Source organism: Bacillus rossius, chromosome 1 (genome assembly GCF_032445375.1).
Source record: "Bacillus rossius redtenbacheri isolate Brsri chromosome 1, Brsri_v3, whole genome shotgun sequence".
NCBI lineage: Eukaryota > Metazoa > Arthropoda > Insecta > Phasmatodea > Bacillidae > Bacillus > Bacillus rossius.
Genome location: NC_086330.1, coordinates 150,588,023 through 150,606,703, shown reverse-complemented (window position 1 = coordinate 150,606,703; position 18,681 = coordinate 150,588,023). Strand labels below are relative to the sequence as shown.

The following is an 18,681-nucleotide window of genomic DNA, read 5'->3' as shown; positions in this document are numbered from 1 at the left end:
AATTACCAACTAACATTTAATTTGCAAGTGTGAAACTCAAATAAATAATACAATAAATTATAAAATTATTTGATTACCTTTCCACAAATAGGCAAACTAGAATATTCTGGAAATTATAACAAAAATTACCATAACTTTAATAGGTACATATTATTTAGACACTTAAAAATAACTTTTAAAAAAAAATTCACTAAAAATTATTTTTAAAAAGTTTGTAGATATAACATAACTATGGGGAGCTAAAAAACATTAAACTTTTTTAACAAGAAAAGTCTTACAAAAAGTTTATTAAAAAGTTATGCCAGCATAATCAACTTAAAAGTCGATTGCGACTCATGACATATTTTGTGTGCAAAAAAGTCATAAAATTTACAGTTATTAGCGCTTCTGAAAAGCTTCACAGCCATGTATTTCTCTATGAAACACACACACTGTCTTGCTTGGGTATGAATAGCTTGCAACTCACCAAACTTATTTTTGAGTGCAAAGTAAGGTTTGGAACAGCTTTTGTGTGAGCTAGTTAACTCACGTCTCAAGTTGCAGAAGGTGAAAAGGATGTAAAGACACCCCTAAATGCTCCGAGCTGGTTTCACAGTCAGCTTCCCAGTAGCAGACAAACATGGTGTTAGCACGATACCACTGTCGAATATACCCTTCATATTTCAAAGAGAATCTTGCTCGCGTGACTCGTAATTTGGCTTAACATTTTGTTATCCTGTTCACTACTGACAACACACATGCTCGTACACACGGTCGCTATTAAAGTTCCATTCATGGCATCACGCCACATACACCTTCGGAACCCATGTCGCGTGGCTACTGCGACCTGCCTTAACCCGTCTCAGCTAGACTGCCCGGTGTCCGCACACACACCCACACATAATGATGGCACCTCGTGCCATTGTTGCGCACGCTGGCGCAAAAACGTCACTCAGACATTCTAGAGTTTTCTATATGCACACATAGATACAAAATACACCACCATTTAAAAGTTCGATAAAAAGTTAACTATAAACTTAATCTAAAATAAGCAATAGTATCGCTCATTCCAGTCTTTTCAAAGTAGTTGCCAAGTTGATATCTTATGAACCAAATTTACCAAAAGTAATTAAAATTAAATTATTAACAAATAAACTAAATAGACTAAACTATAAATATAATTACATAAAACTAGTTCATTAAAATAATCCGAAAATAAGTACAAAAATTACAAAATAAAATACAGTGGCAGGCCCATGCCACAGTTGGAGAAATTATTTATGTAATATATATTTTCCTACTGTTATATGAAAACTATAAAACTATCTGTGAAAGAATTTAATAATAATCTTATATTAATGAATTTACATGTCCATCTTCAATAAAATAAATCAGATACTTACACTTGCAGGTGGGGACATCAAAGGGTTGTTACTGAGCTCCAAGTGCACCAACGAGGACATACCACGCAGTTCTGTTGGCAATGTTACTATCCTGTTACAGCTAATGTCTAGCCTCTCCAGCTTCAGGTACATCAATTCTGAAATTAAAAAAAATTTAACCATGATGTTTTACTTAAATTTCTGTATGGACTCATTTTTATACGGTTTACAAAAATTATTAAATAGAGGAAACTTTTCATGTTTGCACTGCCCAATTTTATGATTTTTTATTTGTAAGTACACATTTATTTCCAATATAAATATGTATGAGAAACATAAACAGTTACAATGCAAAATTTTAGTTAGAACACATTAATAAAAGTACAAAAAAGTACACACATTTCTACAATCATTTCCATTCAAAAATAAACACCGACTATTTACTCACAAGAGGAGGTCGTCTACTCGTCACATCACCGATTTTGTCGGTATCCACAGTTGCGTAGGGCTCAACTAGAAATGAAAGTGACGCAAGTGGGAGCTCCAGATGGCCAAGCGTTTAGGAAATATAATTTTTTTTGTGGATCGGTCCATACTTAATAAAAAAAGCCTTTTATGTTATTATAAATTTAAAGTAGTAGTTGGTGAAACTGTAAGAATTTGGATTCGTAATGCGAGGGTCACGGGCTCAAGACCTTTTTCTTTGGCTTCTTTTCAATTTGTACGATACTTACGCCACAAATGTATTTTAATAATGCACAATACATTGTATTTATTTATATTTCCAGAAAATGAATAGGATCATTATTTTAATACATGTATAATCATGGGAAATTTGGAATTGCAAATAACTTATCAAGAAGGAATTGCAATTTAATTGTAAATATCACACCAGCACATGCAATGCATGAACTTTATATTGTAATAAAAGTATGCTACATCATTATTTATATCTCCAGAATTCCATAATTTCTACCAGTGTTCATAATTATTGGGTTTGTTATTGATGCATTATAATAATGGATTCAAGATGTGAGTTCAAAATACACTCTGGTTACACAATGAAAAAATTAATCAAAGCATGCATGGCCTCATTCCATGACTACCTTCAACGGACAAAAGAACCCAACCCCCCCCCCCCCCCCCCCTCCTACCAGGGTTCATGCCACATGCCATTATTACAGCATTATCAACTACAACTTATTTGCTCAGTTATGACTTCAGGCAAAGGGCAAAATTCTGCACTCCAAGTAACTAACACGTTCAGGACGATTCTCGTACGTGATACAAGCTGAGCATTTGTGCAGAATGCGAGCAGGAACTTTCTTTTATTTTACAAATGTTTTCTTGTTATCACGTGCGGTTACTTACTGTTCTGAGATGTATTTTGTAATGTATAGCAGAAAATAACTTTTTAAAACATTCTTACAATGTGGTAGATTTATATACAGGAATGAAAATATATTTACGGAAAAACTTTTCAATTTAATTTTTTAAAAATTGATGCATGACTGCTACAAGTGTCAGAAGGTAAACTTCACACTTTCAAAATCTACTTGAATGATAAATAAAATCAATGATTCAATTGTGCGATAATACCAAACAATAAAGTACACAACTGAAATTTACTAGTGAAACAAACATGGTGACAAAAAACCCTACTGTTGTGGATAAGTTGGGTTTCCTAGGTTGGCGACAGTGAACTAGCGCAATAATGGACGACAGATACGAGGCAGTAGTGTATAATGTTTTATCTGTAACTAAGCAGTGTTTCTAATTATCCGTCTATGTAGTCGTGTATTGTTGACAACTACCTTAGTAGTTATTAAAGGACTTTATGTGAAACTACACCTACAAAGAGTAGTAAACTCTATTTTACCAAACCAGACCCTACTTATACATGTTGTTGCACTCTTCGTTACAATCTGATGAGTCGTCATATTGATTAACCTCTTGGCTTAAAAAAGGTTCCTTTGAAAAGTAAAAAAATGTCAGTGATGCACATCAAGGCCCCTGCATACCTGTGCACACATTCAATGTGCTAAACTTCAGAAAAAAAAACCATGCGATTTAAAAGTTGCTTGAGCTATCCGTTTATGAAAGCATTTACGAACACACTGAGTACAGATGAGTAGTTCTGTTTCCATATTTCGTTTTCAAACTGTATTTTAAAAGTCTAAATTGATCAAATGTGTGTTTTCAGAATAGTTTTTTAGGCATGGAACCCCCAGTAGGATATATGTTACTGAAGCACTCTAGGGACTTGCATTACACCCTTATCTTTATTTTTCTGCCATATAATAATCCGGCCCCAACTGAGCCGCTCACATATTCAGTGGATTTCCAACTGTAGCCCTTGAACATTATGTCACATTAGTGCACTGCTGGAGTTTGGAGTTCGCTCTGAGTTTACTGTAACATCATAGTTGCCCGATGCACATTGTGAACATAGAGGCGACCAGCGACCAGGGCTCACCCACGGGGATCTCGGCCAGCAGGTTCTGGCGTAGGTCGAGCGACCGCAGGACTGGCAGGTCGCCCAGCTGGGGCGGCAGGAGTGCCACCTCGTTGCAGCTGGCGTCCAGCTCCATCAGGGTCCTGGTGAGGCCGACCTCCTTGGGCAGCGCAGTCAGCCTGTTGTTGGCCACCAGCAGCACCTCCAGGGGCAGCTGGCACACCGCGCTCGGGAGCGCGCTCAGCTGGTTGCGGCTGCCCGGCAAGCCAATCACAGCACTCACGTCGCACCACCGTGCCCCGCCTTTCTTCCGCACGGCAACACACAACGCTATCCCGACAGTGGACACTGCTCGTGAATTGGTTTATAAATTACAGTGAAAGGTCTTCAATACAGTATTCTATGGTTCGGCAAGTTCTACAATCCGGCCCCAAGTAAGCCGCTCACATTCGGTGGATTCCCGACTGTAGCTCTTGGCCATTATGTCACATCACTACACTGCTGGAGTTTGAAGTTTGCTCAGAGTTTACTGTTAATGTCAGTTTTCATTTCAATACAGCTAGCGGGTTACAATTAACACTTCACAAGTACATTTCTCAAAAAAAAAATTTTTAAGAAGTCCAATGCTCATTTGTGTTTTTTTTTTAAAAGTCGTATTGAACTGTTTTAATATTTTTATTTGGTATTCCAATTAAAACTATACTGACCTTCAATAATCCAGAAAAATCTCTAATCAACCATAGTCATTGTCCCAAACTTTAAATATACAAGACCTTGCACTGTATAAAGCACACTAGGACTTAAATTACTTCTCCAATTTTTATGATGGCAGGCCTGAAAGGAGATAATAACTTATTCTTATACTCCAGACTTAGGTGGCTATATATTATTTCCCAAGTTTTAATTCTGACCAACTATTTTATTACATGCCACTTCTTAACTAACTACTTTATAGATTTTACTTACTAAAGTTTTATTCAATTTGTACTTCAAAGCTTCATAGGAGGAAATGTTTAAAATCCCCCCCCCCCCCCCTTCCCTATTTAAAAAAAAATACTAGAAAAACATTCTCAGGCTTATGGATGCTGCACATTTTTCTTGAAGTGAATTATCCCACAACAATTCTACAATTAAAATATAAGTTTTTTAATGATATTTTTAAACTTGATAAATACTTGGAACAAATAACTTTAAAACCTATAATATTACTGCTTTCCATGTATATTTTCCATTATATTTAAGTTTAACTAACTGAAAAAACAATGACTAAATGATATCAATAAATTTAATAGGTACAAATTGTAATGTTTGCAGCAACATATTCATACAACATATGCACATTAAAATGTTTTAAATCTTTCACGAATCTTCACCTTTCAGATGTAAAGGAAAACTAATTTAATATCAATATCATTCTTAAAATTTTATAACTTGGAAATTTGATTCTTCAGTTGTAATAAGAAACTGCAGATGACTTAAAATTTTCTACTGCATAACTAAGATTTTCAAGCAGACCATCAAAGATTATTACTCTTATTTACAAAATGTACCTAAAATAACTTATCTAGTACTGCAATAATTTATATTTTACTAACATTTAAATAAAATTATTGAAATATGTAACTTTAACTGCTGCAAACAAAATTAATGCTCAAGCCAAATTTTTGGGCACGGTTGATTGGTGCTAGTGGTTCTGGGTTTTAATCCCAGGTAAGGCATGGATATTTTTTGTGTGTATAAGTTGTACAGCCTACAGAGACATGCATGTGGGATCTCACAGAAATAATAATAAAAAAATAATAAAATTAAGGCTTAAATTAAATGTTATCTTATTTACAGTTAACAGAAAAAAAAATAGTTTTTGTCTAAAACCTGCTATAGTTGTCTAGTTATAAGGCAAAAAATATTACAGACAGCAGACAAGAATGGAAATTTTTTTTCAATATATGTTTCTACTTACTTTCATCTGATCATAAAAACAACATGTAATGAGTAGATAAAATTTATATTGATTAATTCCACTCGGCTTACATAATCATGTATGAAAATGAAATTATTCTAGTACCCTTAACCGGTACCTACCTGAGATCCAGGTATCTGAGGCACTGCAAGTATACAACAGTATCCGGGATATTTCTTATAATGTTATGATACAATAATAACTTCTCGAGGAAGTAGAACTCTGTTATTTCCACTGGAAGCTCTACAAAACGATTTTTAGATAAATCTGAAACAGAAAATTGTCATGCCATGAACTAGAGTTACAAAGTTAGGCAAATGAAACTCTACCACCACAAAAATTTATTCTTTTTTATTAAAACTATGTATAAAGAACTCAGATCAGCATAGAATTGTACTCTGAACAAACTAAACACATCCCCATTCCCACCAGATTACAGTAATGTTTACTGTTCAGTACAGTAAAGCACACTTTCAATGATGAGTTTGTACCAACAGCAGTGTTCAGACTTTTAAACAATTATATTAGAAAACATAGTCACATTTATGTTAAAATAAAAGCCTTGGTGTTGAAACAATGCATCAATCAAAATTCAGCTTAATATGACAACTACACAGTGGCGGATACAGAAAAATCTCAAGGGGGGGGGGGGGGGGGGGGGCGCAGGTCGACCTCTTCCACACACTCCCTTGCTACGTCACCTTGGTTGCTTGGATGCAGCCAGAGATCTTTTTCCAAGCTCTATCCGTTTCATTTATGTCTCGCCCGAATATTAAAGGTAAGTGTATGAATGTGCATTGTATAACATCGGCGGCCGGGTGCGCGCCCTCCCCTTGCCAAGAACCATGCTTGGTGATGGGCTGCCCTGGTCAAGGGGGGGGGGGGCGCCCCCTGCGCCCCCCCTATGAATCCGCCACTGCAACTACATAAGATCAACTGACAGGTGTGTGTGTGTGTGTGCATATATAGATGCAGGGGAAACTCAAATATAGACCAAAATACAAATGATGAATTATAGTAATTATAGTGCAATCAAGTTAATCTGAGGTCTTGAAAACAATAAATCCCTGGAAGTCATATCACTCAACAAACACATACATTTAAAAATAATTTAGCCTAGATACAGTGCATTTGACAATATTTAATGCAAAGTATTATAATACTTAAACTGCTTATATGGGTGAGAGGTAACATGAAGAACTGATTAAAAAAATAAGTGTTTAGACTAGGTGGAATATGGTATAGGCGAATACTGAGTCAATATGATGGGTGGATCATGCATAGCTTTATAAGTGATCTGCCACACCAGCGGTGTATGTGTGATTGGGTCAGAATAAGTGCAAAATTCAAGGCTCTGAACTGGAATGCAGTTGTCTCGATGTTCAGATGTTCACAGGATTTGAGTGATAACCAAGAGATCTCAAATTGTAAAGCAAGTATCTACGATAACAAGAATGTAGTCAGGTGGAGCATTGGCAGAATTTCATATTGGAGGGGATGGGGTTGGGTGGGGGATACTGTTTAGAACCTCCATGCCGACTGTTTGCTTTCCAATTCTTTCCAGTTAATGGTGTGGTTGGTGTGGATGGGGTTGATAATTTTTTTTTTTAATTTTGACTTGAGGGGTGATATTTTTCCATCCCCCCCCCCCCCCCCCATGCATAAGCACCTGTGGTCAGGGAGGAGCGAGTGGAGCCAGGATATTTTTTCAATATTAATACAATATTAATTAACCAGTTTAAAATGACTAATGTATAGCTAAATTTACAGTCACCGAATATAAAAAAATTAGAGAGTAGTCTTCTCTTTAAACATATATTAGGATATAATCAAAAGCAATGGTAGTGCATTAAGTGACCATTATTAGCCAAAAATTTCAAGCCTTCAAAAAGCACTTAAGGGTACTCAGGTGGACTAAAAATGAGTATTCATGCTTCATATTTTATTAAAATTTGTCTGGGTGAGTACCCCTGCCTTTCCTGGTTGAGTGTTCCATGCCTACCGGGAACCAGCATATCCAAAATATTCTTATAGCTCTCTTCAGCCCTCCCCTTCCACTAATTCTAGCTATGCCCATGTACAGTGATTTAAGGAATGTGTATGGGCAGTTTCATACTCAAAATTATTCTGAAAAGAATAACTTACTCTGCTATTTTAGTTATGAAAATTAGTTTAGACACGGAATCTGGAAACAGAACTACCATTCCGACCTCCGAATGTTCTTAAATGCTTTTCATACACAGGCACCACCCAGATATCTTGAGTAGTTTTTAAATATTGTGGTTTCCTCTGGAGCTCTGCACAACTTCTGTGTAACTAGGTAAATGGATCATCAATCAATCTATCTTAAATTAAATCTCGTCGTGGCTGGTGTGATTAAAGGACGATGTATTCGGTTCGCCCGCTGTAGCCACAGCTTCGCTTCCCGCCTAGCGGTCCGGTCCGCTACGCTCCCCACATCCAGCGTCTGTGAATGGCGCAGTATCGATTATAGCGTCTTCCCTCGCCCCACGGCACGGCAACCCTCCCTCCCCCGAGCCCGAATGTCACGTGACGTCGCGACCAAGGGGACGCAGGCTGCGAAGACAACCTCTACAAGTCGTCGATGCAGCCGTGGCCTGCTGGGAGAACGGAACACTAGCAAAAATGACCATTTTCGCACTTCCTTTATCTTAAAACTCTCTTGTTTATCGCTAGAGCCGTTTCCGTGTACAGTGAACACTGGATTCCTCAGCGAACTTGCAAAATAATATTTGCATGTTACAGGTTCAGGTATGGTTAGCTGTCGACATGGCAAGGCGCCAGTTTACAAGGTAATGGCTCCATAGAGATGAACAGTATTGAAGTATTTTAGATACATGATACACCTGAATATTGAACTTTGTTTCGCACTTTCCTAAGATAATATTAGATAGGCTTGCCAGGATTCGCTACCTATAGTAAGTAGTTGGACAGAGAGCGCTGCTAGTAGCCCAGGAAACAAAGGTTTCAACCTGTGAAAAATTTGTCCAAAGCTGAATTTTTGCACAGTGGTAGAGTCGACTATGCTTAATAACATACCGAAAGTTTACCGCTGAAGACCTTGTGCGTATCACTGAAAATTTGCAGTTAAGTCCTAGATGACAGCGACTTGCAGCAGTTCATTAAAATGTTTCCCATTTTTGCACTTTTTACCGTAGATTCTCGATAGCTATATGAAAATAATCTTAAAGCACTACTACTCACATTGATAATGAATAAAGTTCTAAAAGTTAATATTAAAGGTAAGAAAAAAAATGTTAAATTAATGAAATAAGTTTTTTTACATCAGTCAAGGCAATAAAAAGCCAATTCACTTATAAATAAAGGGTCTTACGCAAATATTTCTTTAACAAGAGTTGTTGTATAGTTCTTAAGCTTTACAGGGACGTATCTCTCAAAAGTCTAGCTTAATTTATAGGATCACTAGAGACTCCCGAGCTTATCAATGTCGTCTACGCACTGCGACAGAGCCACAGCCGCAAGCGCTGTGGCCACTCTCACTCCCACGAAATCGAAGATTTTTAATCTTTGTAAAATTTGCTCCTAACTGAAATTTAAAACAGTGGTAACATTCAAGTTTACTAGCAACATTTGAAATGTTTACCTCCGCAAACCTTGCGCGGAACACCGAAAACGAGAAGTTAAGTCCTAAATAATACTTTATTGACCACTCAACAATATGGCACTATAACGTAATTACTATAGTATACTTTCAGAATAGCAAACCAAAACTTACTCAAAACATTATTCTCAATGATTAAATTTAAAAATCTTTCACTACGTTTGACTAAATATGATATTTATTCAATAATATTAGAAGAGAGGTGTTCTGAAAAAAAGGGCACAAACGAAAATACGTATTACAAAAACACGTAAAGCCCGATTTGAAAACATTAAAAAAAAGTAGTTGCAAAGTTCTTAAACTTTAAATTAGTTTATTTGTTGAGAGCTTGGTACAATGTGTCTGACCACTAAAGCGATCCGAGCCGCGTAGTGTATACTACTGCGAGGTTCTCGAAGTAGGCTCGGGTCGGGACGAATTTCGCCGTAAAGAAACAAAGGTTTTTAATACATGGAAAATTATCCCAAAGAAGAAACTTTGTACAGTTGTAGAATGAACGTTTCTTGGTAACATATTAAAAGTTTACCGATGCAAACCTTGTGCGTCACGCCAAAAACGAGCAGTTAAGCCCAAAATGTCAATTTTTTGCAACGATCCACAACAATGTATATTGCAAATGCAGTTTATGGAGTAGACTGACAGTATGGAACCCAAAATAATCTATAAACATTGCCCTATCTGAGTATAGTGATAAAAAGTACGAAGTTTAAACATCTTTCTATAAAATAGACAATTTAAATCATTAAAGTTAACGAATTCACTTTCATTCAATTTTTAGGAAATATAAATACATTTTACATAATCTTAAAGAGCCCAAAATGGAAATCGCTTAGAGTAAACGTGGTTGCATATTTATTCATCTTTAAATTGGTATATTCTTTAAGTGTCTCATACAATTAGTCTGACCGCTGAAGCGATCCGAGCCGCGTAGTGTGTACTACTGCGATGTAGTCGAAGTAGGCTCGGGTCGGGACGAATTTCGCTGTAAAGAAACAAAGGTTTTTAATACATGGAAAATTATCCCAAAGAAGAAACTTTGTACAGTTGTAGAATGAACGTTTCTTGGTAACATATCAAAAGTTAACCGATGCAAAATTTGTGCGTCACGCCAAAAACGAGCAGTTAAGCCCAAAATGTCAATTTTTTGCAACGATCCACAATAATGGATATTGCAAATGCAGTTTATAGAGTAGACTGACAGTATGGAACCCAAAATAATCTAGAAACATTGCCCTATCTGAGGATGGTAATAAAAAGTACTAAGTTTAAACATCCTTCTATAAAATAGACAGTTTAAATCATTAATGTTAACGAATTCAATTTCATTCAATTTTTAGGAAATATAAATACATTTTACATAATCTTTAAGAGCCCAAAATGGAAATCGCTTAGAGTAAACGTTATTGCATATTTATTCATCTTTAAATTGGTATATTCTTTAAGTGTCTCATACAATTAGTCTGACCGCTGAAGCGATCCGAGCCGCGTTGTGTGTACTACTGCGATGTTGTCGAAGTAGGCTCGGGTCGGGACGAATTTCGCTGTAAAGAAACAAAGGTTTTTAATACATGGAAAATTATCCCAAAGAAGAAACTTTGTACAGTTGTAGAATGAACGTTTCTTGGTAACATATCAAAAGTTAACCGATGCAAAATTTGTGCGTCACGCCAAAAACGAGCAGTTAAGCCCAAAATGTCAATTTTTTGCAACGATCCACAATAATGGATATTGCAAATGCAGTTTATGGAGTAGACTGACAGTATGGAACCCAAAATAATCTATAAACATTGCCCTATCTGATGATAGTAATAAAAAGTACATAGTTTTAACATCTTTACATAAAATAGACAATTTAAATCATTAAAGTTGAGAAATTCATTTTCATTCAATTTTACGGAAAAGTTAATACATTTTACATAAACTTAAAGAGCCCTACGTGAAAATCGCTTTCAATAAACGTTGTTGCATATTTATTCTTCTTTAAATGGGTATATTTGTTAAGGGTCTCATACAATTTGTTTGACCCCTGAAGCTATCCGAGCCGTGTAGTGTGTACTACTGTGAGGTTGCCGAAGTCGGCTTGGGGTCGGGACGAATTTCGCTGTTAAGAAACATGGAAAATTATCCCAAAGCAGAAACTTTGTACAGTTGTAGAATAAACGTTTATTAGTAACATGTCAAAAGTTTACCGATTTAACCCTTGTGCGTCACACCAATAACGAGCAGTTAAGTCCTAAATGATAATTTCCCAAACGATCCACAAAATTGTGTTTCGTAAATAATTTAATAACTCTATAAATACTTTTTTTTAAGTAGGCTCCCAGTATACAGCAAACTTGGTTTGTTCTCAAACGCCATACTACTACGGTAATAGGAATATGAAATCACTACAGACAAGATTTTGTTCTGGTGAAACCAGAGCTAACCGAGAAATGACCGAACGTCCCGGAAAGTTGTGACATTTGACGATATTGCGCGAGTAGCACACCCGTACGTGACTACAGAGAATGGATAGTTTCCTTAGCCGTTAGGATTTCTGGTACGAATACCCTCTCACAGGTAGCGTCATAAAATACGGTCAAACTCTTGCAAAACCATCCACCACCGCTCTTTGCCACTAGCAATCCAACGACGTCAGCTAGGCGCAGCACTCAAATACATTAACTTATTTTAAAAAAAACTGAATATGTAATGCTACCTATACGTTTTACAACACAACTCGTGTTTTATTTATTTTCTGAAAAAAAAAAACCTATTATTATAGGAATTATGTTTTTTAAGTGAAAAAAAACTAAGAGTACATTTACGATGTATCGTTTTATTCTATTTTTATGTAGTAAACTGATTTTAAAGAAGTAAATATATAAATTTTTCATTTTGTCGAATACAGGCTACATTCAATTTTGCATTGCTCTGATCGAAAATAAAACGATGTATCAGAAATAAAAAAAATTTTGTTGCTAAAAAAATAATTTTTAATAATAAAATTTTTGAAACAGAATAAATCCATGCAGATATAAAACCAGAGGTCCTCTAGAGTTTTTCATTTACAAGTTCCAAGCAGAAATCGTTTATTGTTAATTTTATTGTATCAAAAAACATTCATATAAGAAAAAAAATGCATATCTCATTACATGTAACATACACCCTCTCATATGAATTAGCTATGTTTTAAGTAATCCCTAAATAAGACCCAGTTGAATGAGTGTCGCAGTACGCAGTGTGTCGGAATGCCGCGCTGGAACGGCGGTGGCCGTGAGAGATCAGTACGGCCGCAGTACACTGCAACGCTCGGGCCGCTTTAATAAGCCAACTAATTACGTTAGACTCTTTATAAATATACTGTCTTAAAGCTAAAGGTATAACCAAAAACATTTATTTGGACATTTTTCGCATTGGACTCTTCAAATTGGTGTAAATAGTATTTTTATCTGAGTGGCAAAGATAAAAAATAATATGTCATGAATTAATCGCTTAATATCACATCTTTAATATTAACAATTTATGCTTTTTACAACATTAATGGCTGTATTAGAGTCTCAAGATTATTTTGGTAGTTTTATGGACAGTCTAAATGAAAAACTGTACAAATGGGTAGCATTTTAATGGACTGATGTAAGTCGCTGTCATCTAGGACTTAAATGCAAATTTTCGGCCATACGCACAAGGTCTACAGCGGTAAACTTTCGGTATGTTATTAAGCATAGTCAAATCTACAACTGTGCAAAAATTCAGCTTTGGACAAATTTTTCACAGGTTTGTGCCTTTTTAAGTCTTGGTTTCCTGGACTATAGGGACAACAGCTAGCGCATCACGTGCCCATTCGCCTCTGTGTGCAAGGCAGCGAACTGGCATGCAGCTCGTGGCAAATTTTGAATGCAGACCTCTATTGGTTTTCAGTAAGAACATTTTAAGATATTGCAGTATGAAGATACCCTTTTAAGGTATGTTGGAAGGTTCAAATGAAAGTTTACCTTTCGCGAAATTGTCACCCTGATGATGCCGACTGCAAGATGTTGCGAAACATTGGTATACTACATCAACCCTAAAAGCCAAGACGGCCAGGTTGTGCAAAGGTTTAGTGACTTTCATGTAAGAAAATGTTACACATTTTCCCCGCCTCAGAAATCTGAGGAAATTAAAAGTATTTGTGTTTTCCACACCACATCCATGAAAAAATGCTTTTATCTGCAGCTGAATTCAACTGCTTACTCAATTAATTATCTTTTAGGTGTCAATATATTTTCTTTAAAAAAATTGAAACTGTGGTATGCAATATTTATGGATAATATATACTTAAAAAGTACCACGTTTGATTTTTTTTTTTACTACATGAAACCCCTGAAAGCCTTTGTTTAATGTGTTACCGGCGAATTTCCAACTACCCCTTACATAAAGTCTAGCTACTACATTGACGTGTGTTGCCATCAAAGCCTATGTACAAATTATTGACAAAGCCTTCTGTATGATGCTTGAGGTTAACATCGAACAACTGAGAGTGGTTTCATTTCATAACAAATTATCAATCTTTTGCAGCACATATAAGTAATTCAATGTTTTTCGTGTAGCTGAAAAGGTTCAACAGTTTTATATATGTGTGTATGTGTGTCTATAATGTGCGGGCATAAATAACACTGGCAATTCTGCCTAAGGAATTTAGTCAAGTGTGCGCTGACAACGACGAAACAGTTGCAACACGAACAGTAAATACAGGAAAACAACCTTGGACAACACAGAGACGCACAGTCGAACCCACCGATGAAACTAGAGATAATCTGCATAATGCAACAGCAGGGATAAACACAGTAGGCTTTCTATGACAAACAGTGGCGACGTTTTGCGAGCTGATATCTGCTCCGGTGATCACGCAAGAACAGAATGAAAAGAAAATGAAACAGGTAACCAACATGACGGTTTCAGGATGTGTACAAATACTAGAGAACCCATTCCACGACTTTCTGAGAAACGTTTAACAAAAAAAAATATACGTTTGTTTTTATAAAATGGTTATTTTTAAATCTACATACATAACTAACCAAATTAAACATGAGCAGGAACGTACATATTTTAAAGTGAAACATATTAAACCATTCTCAGAAATTATTTCCACGTGCTACTTTAGGGACATCTTCGGGATTTTGGTGTCGTGTTGGACACTGTTGGGCAGCCATCAGGACATGTCTGGCAGACAGGAGGCGCACAGGGAAGGTCTGGGGCCGCCAGCCGGCGCGCAGGGAATACAAAGCCCGCCGCGACCGGAAGGAGGCGCGGCAACCACGGAATCTCAATGCGCCCGACAGACCGCGCCGCGAGGCACCACACGCAACGTCACAGTGGCGGTGCTATGGAAGGGCAAATCCCCCCCCCCAAGCCCTTTTTCCCCTATAACTGCTACAAATAAAACATTAAAAACTGGAGTGATCATAATAATCATCTACAGGCAGCACCTAACCTCTGAGGTAGATTTTTTTTATTATTTTTAAGTGCTATTGGTTGATTTTAATTCTGTTGACATTACGTCAGAAAAAAATTGACTTAATTAATCCGAGAGGTATTCAATGGCCCTTACCCACCAGTCCTCCGCCCCTCCCAAAATTGTAAAGCTGAGTCCGCCACAGCATGTCACGCACTTCTCACGCTCTATTTTAGGGGAGGGGGGGGGGGAATTGAAACAAACAGAGGTCTTCTTGATTCAACAGTTTTTATGCCATTAACATTATTAATCATTTAATTTTTTTTAATACACGGTATAGTACATACTTTAATGGAATTCATAAACGTAAGGTGACTTGCTACTACAAATAGATTCCCTTGTGAAGTCGTCGGCGTTTAGTACTGAATTTATTTTTACGAATGACTTAAACTGACAAAATCCTGTTAACAGTCATTATTTTGTGGTCTTTGAAACTCTCTAAAAGTGTAATATTTATCCCAACAAAGTTAAATAAGTCTTAGCATTATAAGATGCAAAATTGTTATCGCTTGAAAACTGTTGACAGGGACTGACTTATCTTTTCCAGTGGACGTGCTTGCAAGGTCAAACGGAAGTAAGGACGACGAGATCCTGTAATTCACAACATTACTATAGCATTACTTTATTTCATGCCGGGACTCAAATCGAGGAACGGGTTCGTGTGCCACCCAATGCAGAGCTTCAATGGACCACGCACCACTGAACAGCTGCAAGTTGTGATTTGAGAATAATGACGAGGTTGCCACAACACGGTCGATTTTCCCTGCCCACTGGAACAAAGCTGTCTGGCAGTTCCTTTGTATGCGGAGCGGAGGGCAGTTAGCCAAGCCCGACAGCCGCGCTAAACACTCGAGACCTATTCAAAACCGATGAACCGAGATCCCAAGTCACTTGTTCCTTTTTAGGGAGAGTCACAACTCGAGGTCAACACTGCAAACGAGGCACTGCGGGCGTCTGCTCGTTCACGAAGCTCTCTCACAACTCCCGTCGAGTTACTACTTCAAGTCGAGTTTCACAGTGACTGGGGAAGATGAAGGTGAGCGTTATGCTTGAGTCATCGAAACCTCCCGGATAGCTGCAGGCTCAAAATCACTCAACTGCAAACTCTAAAAAATTCGCTAAACCAATTTAATAGTAGCCTTATGCATCACACATATTTCAGAACTACTAGTTTGTGTTACAATATAACAAGATTACCGAAAAAAATTTTCACAAAATTTTATTGAACACTGAATCATTTGGGGATAGTATTTCCCTTAGTAAAACTATATTTCCAGTTGAAATTCCTGGTGTAAGTTATCCTTGAAAACTCCAGACTATTTATTTGAGTATATTTTACGAAATCCCGGCCACGCATGACTTCTTGATTAAAAACCCTGTAACTTCATATGCGAAAAAAAAAAAAAAAGCAAAATCTGGTTAAGTTGGAGAGAAGATTGCGCAATACAGACTTGGAAAACCTTAAAAACGGTCCTTTGCGAGAAGTCACTAACCGAAGCACAGTGCATTGCACCTGATGCGAACACACTTTTAAATTATTACCAAGCTTTTTTCTTTCTAAGTGAAACTTCTTTACATCAGATAGGGTAAATCGAGGCGATGACCTATCAGGGAGTAACGAAAATTGCAACTCTCAGGAATGGGGCGATCGATGGAGAGGGAGTAACGAGTTAGACAACTTTTTCGTCGCACAGTTTGTTACAATTACGAACCGCCATTGCGTACTTTAATGTTAATCTTGATCGTTCAGTTGTAAGTGATTATCAAGTGTGAAGTTCCACTTCTAATATGCTTGGCGGCTATAAAACAATTTTTTTTTCTGTCGTGGTGTTGAATAACGGAAATACATGTCCCAATATGTTGTCAGGAGAGAGAAAGGCAACGTTCAAGGGATCCACTTAGGAATGTATTCGTGTTAGAGAGGCGGGAAGATACAGGTATTATGAAAGTCCCTTGAGTCCTTTCCATAATCTATACCGGAAGTTTAATGTCTAATATTACTTTGAATACACGTGTTTCAGCCATTTTCACTCTTCTAAAAATACCGTTTATACACGAAATACGGAAACAGAACTTCTCATCCGCCCCTTTTCTGAGTGTCTGTTTGCACACCGTGTGTGCCCAGGTACATTTGTTCACACAAATATCGGTCTGTTATGCAAATTGGCGGATTTGCCGGAATGCACTTAAAAAAAAAGGCAGTCACTCTTCTGAGCGAGGTGACTCAGTGGTGAAACACTGGCCTTACACGAGTTGTAATTTAGATCCAGCCATTCCGATTTACAGCTTCTTTCAGCCGTAAGCGTTCGTTGGGGCATACGAGACTGTTATGCTGTTTTGAATACTAGAATTGTTGACATCACGCTAAATCATACTCCAAAGTACATAAACAATACAACAGGCCAATTACAGTGGTCACCAATTTCAAACACACAACGTTTTTCATCCCCAATATTAAGAGCAGTGATTTCCAACGTGTTACATATGAGCCTGGATTTTTCCATAGTTTCCAGATTATCCGTGGCTAGAACACGGTCTATTACAACAATCTCCTCGAATTATGACGTGTTGTGACATTGTTGTCCACGAAACATTCAGTTTGTAACTTCAAACATTAAAGGCTAGGAAATTTGACGGGTACACGAATATTAAAAATATAAACACGTGTAACAATGCGTTTGTTGTAAATAGATCTTTATAGACTAGTGTTCGCGTATTCAGCACTGTGGCGTCGCTTCACTAACGCTTACCCGAGAGTGAGGAGTGGAACGCTAAGTAGTCCCCCTTCCAGCCTCCCTCTTAAATGTAAGGCTAAGTCACGGCGATGACTCATTTGAGCGTAGCTCAAGAGTGGGACGCCTGAACACTACACTTGGCGTTACGCTATGAAGAGTGGATGCGGCTGCAAGAGAAGTTTCACTTGAAGGAAGCGAGCTGCGGCGCGCGCGAACCGCCCGAGAAGTTGGACGGCTGGCGGCTGTCAGGGTCGCACAGCAATTAGGCGCGGTTCAAGCGGCTCTCGGGTTACAGCCGCGTCCACGCCACTGCAGCCCGCATCAGGCAGTTCCAACACTGGCGACGGACAAGGATGCGTACCACTTTCGAGAACCCTCACATCTGAGGCAAGTTATATTACACGGACGTTATACATTTGACACCACGCGAACTAAAAACGATTTAAATTGTGAAAGCTACAGCAGTGGAAACAGAAAAAAAAAAATAAAGAAAAGACTGCTAAAGATCACACTGAGAGGAAAAATTTATACATTTTTACGATCCAACGCACTTTAATATTTTTTAGTACCACATGCAAAAAAAATTGTTTTTTGTTCAAAAAATAGCGAGGAGTAAAAAGGGTCAACACTTTTCACCTCAAATCATGACGATCTCAACTGAATATCTACGGAAAATATTACAAATGTTTGGTTTTTCGATTACCCAGATATGTACACAACGCCTACATTTGAAATTCCTTTGCCACAGCTTTAAAAAAAAGCGAAAATCGGCAGCTCAATTGAAGCTCTGAAGTTATTTATTTTGTCATCATGTGCGAACTTCCTACAATTAACAGCAAGTTTCAAGTTGCAGTCATCGTCTTCATCCGACACGGAACAGCGGCGCCTGGTCCCTCTACATTTGGTTGGCCGAATTCCTAGAACCAGGTCTTGTGAAATTCTTTTGCAATGCAAGCGGGAAAGCCTGATGCATCATTGTGTTTAAGTGTGTCATGATCGGACGCAATCCACAAATACTACTGCTGTCAGTCCTAATCTCAGTACTTACTGTTTT

General features: G+C 37.5%; 1 protein-coding gene across 5 annotated transcripts in view; it reads right to left on the bottom strand.

Moving 5' to 3' along the window:
* LOC134546286 (leucine-rich repeat and calponin homology domain-containing protein) overlaps positions 1 to 18,681 on the bottom strand; it is a 174,639-nt gene that overhangs the window by 74,767 nt on the left and 81,191 nt on the right. For all 5 annotated transcript variants that reach the window (XM_063388993.1, XM_063388995.1, XM_063388994.1 and 2 more), the window contains exons 2-4: positions 5,899 to 6,043; positions 3,838 to 4,070; positions 1,383 to 1,519 (exon numbers count right to left, since the gene is read on the bottom strand). In XM_063388993.1, the coding sequence (XP_063245063.1) occupies positions 1,383 to 1,519; positions 3,838 to 4,070; positions 5,899 to 6,043 (515 nt within the window). The remainder of the gene's footprint in view (positions 1 to 1,382; positions 1,520 to 3,837; positions 4,071 to 5,898; positions 6,044 to 18,681) is intronic.